Below are 5,864 nucleotides of genomic sequence, written 5' to 3' on the forward strand. Positions count from 1 at the left end.
GAGCAGCCCAGAAAGCATCCCATAAATTAAATTATGTTATCGTATCTGAACATGTACACTAGTCATTAAATTAGATGGGAAATAATGATTCAGGGTAAACAACTGCACCAAGGAAATTCCATTTTTCTTCTCAAAATGTAAAATGTCTGTTGAAAAATCACATTAAACAGAGATGTGATTAACTTTTTATTTTACCAAACATAACATCAATGATGACACAATCAGTCTTCAGCAGAAGTGCTCAAATCACTCTCAGTGGCATCGTCTGGAATGTCCTCCTCCGAGTCCATTTCCAGGAGTGGTTGGTGGCTGAGGATTCTCTTGTACACGTCCTTTACTTTGAGCATTTCAGCTTTCAGTTCACTTTGTTTTCTAAAACCAGGCTACAGAGTCCCTTCTGTGCATCCTCCGACATGCCAACAAAGGAGGCTGTAAAAAGAACAAAACAAATAAATATGAGAAAAGTTAAAAAACAAACAAACAAACAAAAAAAAAACCTCACCTCATAAACACAAGGAATTAGGATGCTGTAATTAAACATTTTTTTAAAAGGGAGAAGGCAGTGTTAGCTAGCAATCTAGATATAGGTAAAAGATCCAGTAAGACTTTAGCATCTGCTCTTATTTTCAATCGATTCATCAAAAAATTAATAAATAAATAAAGTGCTTACAGTCTGAGGAGATTGTTCCCAACACCACAGATGGCATTCGCAACACTGTCCAGTGATGCCGCATCTCCCTGCAAAGGATCATCTCCTCCTCTCTCAGGCGCCTCACAGCCATCACCTTCTCAAAGACTTTTCTCTTTGTCCGGAGGTCAGCAGCAGCTACAGTTTAACAACATCAGATGGGAAAACATAGTAGCATATTATGATTCAAGAACAAAACATTCAACTACTGCTCAGATACTGGGAGTTTGTTTAAAAAGGATATTTATATATCAAGAGCTTACGTTCACTTGTGCTCTGCCAGGGCCAAATATCGGTCTGCATGAGGGCATCACTGGATACGTGTATGTGTATATGGTTATGGCATTAACGTCATTTTAACAAGATTAACGCTAACAGCACTAATATATATATATATATATGTGTATCTTACATGATTTGTGTGTCTCTGGATGTATTTCACAAACTCAGCAACTTCCTCATCTTTTTCAATGAAGACACCTTCAAAGTCCCCCTGCTCTGAAGTGCTGAACGAACACAGTGACAGTTGTTTGAAAAGAAACATTAAAATACATTTTTCTACAAATCCATATTTGACTTATGTACACAATGCATAACGTACCTTGCATTTGACTGAAAGCGATAAAGCTTGCGGTTTCCATCAACTGAGACGGCAAGCATGTCTGGAGTGCAGGCAGGGCAGCTAAAGCATGGCTCCTTGCACATCCTGTCCACCTCAAACTTTACAGCACTCCACTCCACTCCAATAAATATACAATAACAGCACCCACTCATACTCATACAAAGCAAGAAATGCATAAGACTTAAAAACCGTACCTATTGGCTTGTGAAACTCTGATGAAGGCTGCAAAAACCCTCCTGTTACTGCCTCTCTGTTGTGCAGGACAAAGCGTGTGTGAACTGCAATATCACAGTCAGCACAAAGGAATGGAAGAGGCAGGCAGTCCAGACACCTCACAACTACTTGTTTGCCACACTGACACACACGGTGTGACTGTGGATCCAGAGTAGCTAACATATTGTCTATAAGACAAGGCCTGGCCTCTTTCCACTTTTGCAAGGACACCATATTTCTGATCGCCCAGTGAGTAGCAGCTGACTCAGACGACGTCTCACAAGTCATGGCTGCATCCTCTTCTCCATCCTCCAACAACTGAAGGAGCTCCTGATGAAGCACCATACACTAACAGAAAAAAAAGAAAGAAAGGAAGAAACTCTTCCACAAAGTGAAAAACACTCTAGGCAGTATGTTTCTTAGGACTGCACAAAAGCCCTGCATAACTCAACTATAACAACAAATATAAAAGTAAACAGAAATCACAATAAATACAAGAAGGTAAAGTACCTTTTGTTGGGTTGACACTGGCAACATAACTAGGTTCTTCACGTGGACATTGATGCTGCTCTCTGGACACTGGAGGGGGAAAAAAATTGAAGAATATTTACTTACTGAAATTCTTTGGTGAAAACAAGTTGTGAGATAAAATCAATGGTTGTGTGAACACTGAGCACGTGGCATGCAACTAGTACTTCGAGTGGTTGATGATCTTTGAGGAATAAAAGCTCCCTGTCTGTCACGTTTTTTCCAGCGCACTGGTCTTGGCTGAGGTTCACTCTGCATCATTCTACGCAATTAACAAGGAAAAAAGGGAACGCCTAAAATACAGTCTATGATTAAAGCAAAGATTATCAAACAGCTTAAGTTAACCAACTTAATGTGACATAAACTTTAAAAAAAAAATTAAAATAATATAACGTTTACTCCGTACAAAATATTAGACAAGCGTGTTCCCTCTTTAACAACTGATTCCACTAAAAATGTTACCTGCATATCTTGAAGGAGTTCGTCAGCAGCCTGAAGCTCAAACTAACAGGAGTGGTGAATGAATCTATAAATGTTTTACGTGTGAAATGAAAATAATAAACCTAACAAAGGATTATGTACGTTAGATCTGCACACTTTCAGATCGTGAATCAGTTCGGAAAACACTGTGTGGTGGCCAAAACATGAAGCGATTATAATTCAATTCAATTCAATTTGATTTATATAGCGCCAAATCACAACAAAAGTCGCATCAGCATCACTCTGAGACAGGATATTTCTAATTTTAGAGATGTTGCGCAAATGGAAGAAAGCAGTCTTACATATTTGTTTAATATGTGCGTTGAAGGACATGTCCTGGTCAAAAATGACTCCAAGCTTTTACTGTTGAATTATCAGTGATACTTTCATGTGTTTTTGTTGAGAAATGTTAACGATGTCATTAAAAGAAAGCATTAAATTAGGGAGAAAAACCCGTTCGCGGAGAGGGTCCCCGGTTCTCCAGTTAGATTGTGCTTCACGGTGTCATGTTTCGCCGTGACGGGGTTATTATTGGAGTAAAAGGATGGCTGGAGCCTCTGCTCGAAGCGTCTCCGATCGCCGCGAGCGGGTTCATATTGGAATGAATTGACAACCCACAGCGTCACATAAAAATGTGGAAGGGTACCTTAGGTGTCAGCATGAGAAGTTAAGGGACGTGACAAATCGTCATTATTTTACGCGTCCGGAGTGAGAACGAGCTGTCTCAGCATAAGCTGCTGTAAAGAAGAGAGACGCTTTACACACGTGTGTGGAAAGTGTCCATGTGGATAAATTAAGAATGTGAATGAAGAGAAGCTGTGTAGTTGAATAAAACTCACACATCAGCCTGCTGAGTTCATCCTGCGGCAGTGCATTGAAGGCATCGTCGTTGGGAGCGAAGAAGGTAAACACCTTCTCCTGGTTCAAAAGCTCAGTCATACCTGCTGTCTGGATGGCACTGACCAGCATGCAGAAACAGCATTAAATGATGTCAGCTTCAATAGAAACTACACAACAACACACTAACACCTCTGTTTGCTTTCAGTCCATATGCTACACCTGTGGGAAGCAGAAAGCTTGATGTGGTCTGCAGAGTTCATTACTAAGCAGACAACCACCCACAAACCAGACCTGGGACATGCTTCCTTTAGTTAGTTTGCCAAGTTCACACAACACAATACACAGCAAACTACCACTGACAATAAAAAAAACCCAACTATTTAAAATATTTTAAATGAACTAACTGAGGCAAAATTGACTCCAAAACAACTATAAAACTATAAAAACAGACGATTCTGTCCACGGGTGCAAGAAGAACAACCTCAGGCCTTGAAATTAAAACAGGAGTACCAGAATTAAAAGCCAAACATCTAAAATCTTCAACGTAAAAACCAAAAAAAACAACAGGAAGTATAACTGAAGAAATCGACTTTCTCCCTGGAAGGGCAGGAAAAGTCTCCTGTATCGGTTACCTGTGTCCTCTGGGCTTTGCTGCATGTATTTAGTGATTTCATGCGAACACGAGGATCAATTATTGTCCTGTGAAGGTCTCTGTAGCTTACAAAGAAAAATGAATTAAAGAGACACACACACACACACAGAGGCAGCTAGACGAGGTAAAAACACTCCTGACTTCCTCTGTGATTTGTGGACAGCTGCAGTGAAGAGCAGCGCTGTGTCTGATCAGACCACCTCAGTCGAGTTCAACACAAGTCCAGATCTGGAGTCGAGTATGAAGACCGAATGTATGAATCTCTACATGGCACCTCTCAGCGGTGCCTTGTAGAGATTTCTCAGTGGGGCTATTTTCCTGCTTTTTGATTGGACTGAACATGCTGAATGTTCACAAACTGTTTGTTTAGTCTGCTGCACAAATATCAGTAGCAGCTTCCACCCTAATAAAGACATGCAGAGACTCTGCTCTGATTCCAGTCATCTACAAACATGGGGCAAAGCAAGTTGTGGCTTATAGCAGAGCTTAGCATGAAGAAGGAAATGTGATCAGACCTGTTTGTGTTTCTGTGTCCAGGTGACCCTCAGCAGCTGTCAGGTATGCTCAAGTATCACCTGGGTGAGAGCATGCTGTTGAGCGGTGGCGTCTCTTCTCACACCAGATTCCAAACTCTGCAGGGGGAGAAGCAAGATGATCAGCCGGAGGCAGTAATGCTGCCAAGTGGGGGGACGAGAAGAAGAAAAGCAGAGGTTCTCTAGAGAGGGTCAAAGGTCATGTGTTAAATCCTCTGCTGCATTGCCATGAGAGGATCTGAAAGTGATTTTCTGGTGTCATTCATGTCTGGAGAAAAAGAAATGTGTGTGAAAACTTTTTAAATTGTTCCTTTTTTTGTTTAATCAAACCAATGTTGGTGTGTGTGTGTGTGTGTGTGTGTGTGTGTGTGTGTGTGTGTGTGTGTGTGTGTGTGTGTGTGTGTGTGAGAGAGAGAGAACAGGTCACATGACAGCACAACATTTTCTACCCACAGTTTGAACTGAGTAAGAAATAACAAATGTATTTATTCAACTTACAGACAATAAAAAAACAGAAATCAGTGTAAAATTTAATAACTTTTATTGATGTTAACTTTTTTTTAAAAGTTATTAAAAAGAAAACCCCAACAGAAAAACCCCTCTGAGCAAGCACTTGGCGACAGTGGGGAAGAAAAACTCCCTTTTAAGAGGAAGAAACTTCCGGCAGAACCGGGCTCAGTGAGGGGACAGCCATCTGCCGCGACCGTTCCAAGGGCTTTCAAAAATATATAATCTATTTAAAGCCAATTTAAAGTCCCAATTTACTAGCCCCAGCAGGGGGGAGGTTATTACAGAGTGTTTTGATACAATTCATTCTTCACTGCCAAAATGTGTTCTTTGAAAACTAAGGCAACTAAAGCCATTACACCCTCTTCCCCAGATACAATTAATCTATTACAAAGATCAGTGGAAATGGCTTTAGCGATTCTGTCGCAATGTTCCTGGATTTCTGAGGGTAAATCTGTTCCCTGTAGTTCAGCCCTGATTGAATCCAAAAGACATTTTTGGAGAGAATCAGAAGGGTTGGACATTGATATCTTAGCAAGCTGTGAAATCACAGCCTGAATAAGATCTGTCAGCCATGCATTATCCTCTGAAGTCTGTGTAAGTTCTGGCGCTGTCTCTGTCTCCTTTAAGGCCAGTGCTTTTCTGCTATTTTCTGTGATGTTGAACATATCAGTGCTGGCTTCATGTTGAGCAGAGGATTTCTTTGGGGTTACATCCTTTTCCAAAGAGGTTCCTGCTTTATCTACAGCCTGAGTGTCATCACGATCTTTCTTGTCTACTGGAGTATTGGGCATGACAGTT

General features: G+C 40.8%; 1 protein-coding gene across 1 annotated transcript; it reads right to left on the minus strand.

Moving 5' to 3' along the window:
• Positions 1–253: 253 nt before the first annotated feature.
• Positions 254–5,463, minus strand: LOC146548425 (uncharacterized). Its single transcript, XM_085262709.1, has 7 exons — positions 3,371–5,463; positions 2,034–2,313; positions 1,505–1,871; positions 1,290–1,428; positions 1,101–1,194; positions 671–826; positions 254–429 (listed from the first exon to the last, which is right to left on the minus strand). Exons 2-6 carry the CDS (start codon positions 2,058–2,060, stop codon positions 782–784), a joined length of 672 nt encoding a protein of 223 aa, XP_085118835.1. The 5' UTR covers positions 2,061–2,313; positions 3,371–5,463; the 3' UTR covers positions 254–429; positions 671–781.
• Positions 5,464–5,864: the final 401 nt, after the last annotated feature.

The sequence above is a fragment of the Mchenga conophoros genome, linkage group LG22, assembly GCF_057382185.1.
Source record: "Mchenga conophoros isolate Kocher_MC1m ecotype Shallow Benthic linkage group LG22, M_conophoros_male_GT1.1, whole genome shotgun sequence".
NCBI lineage: Eukaryota > Metazoa > Chordata > Actinopteri > Cichliformes > Cichlidae > Mchenga > Mchenga conophoros.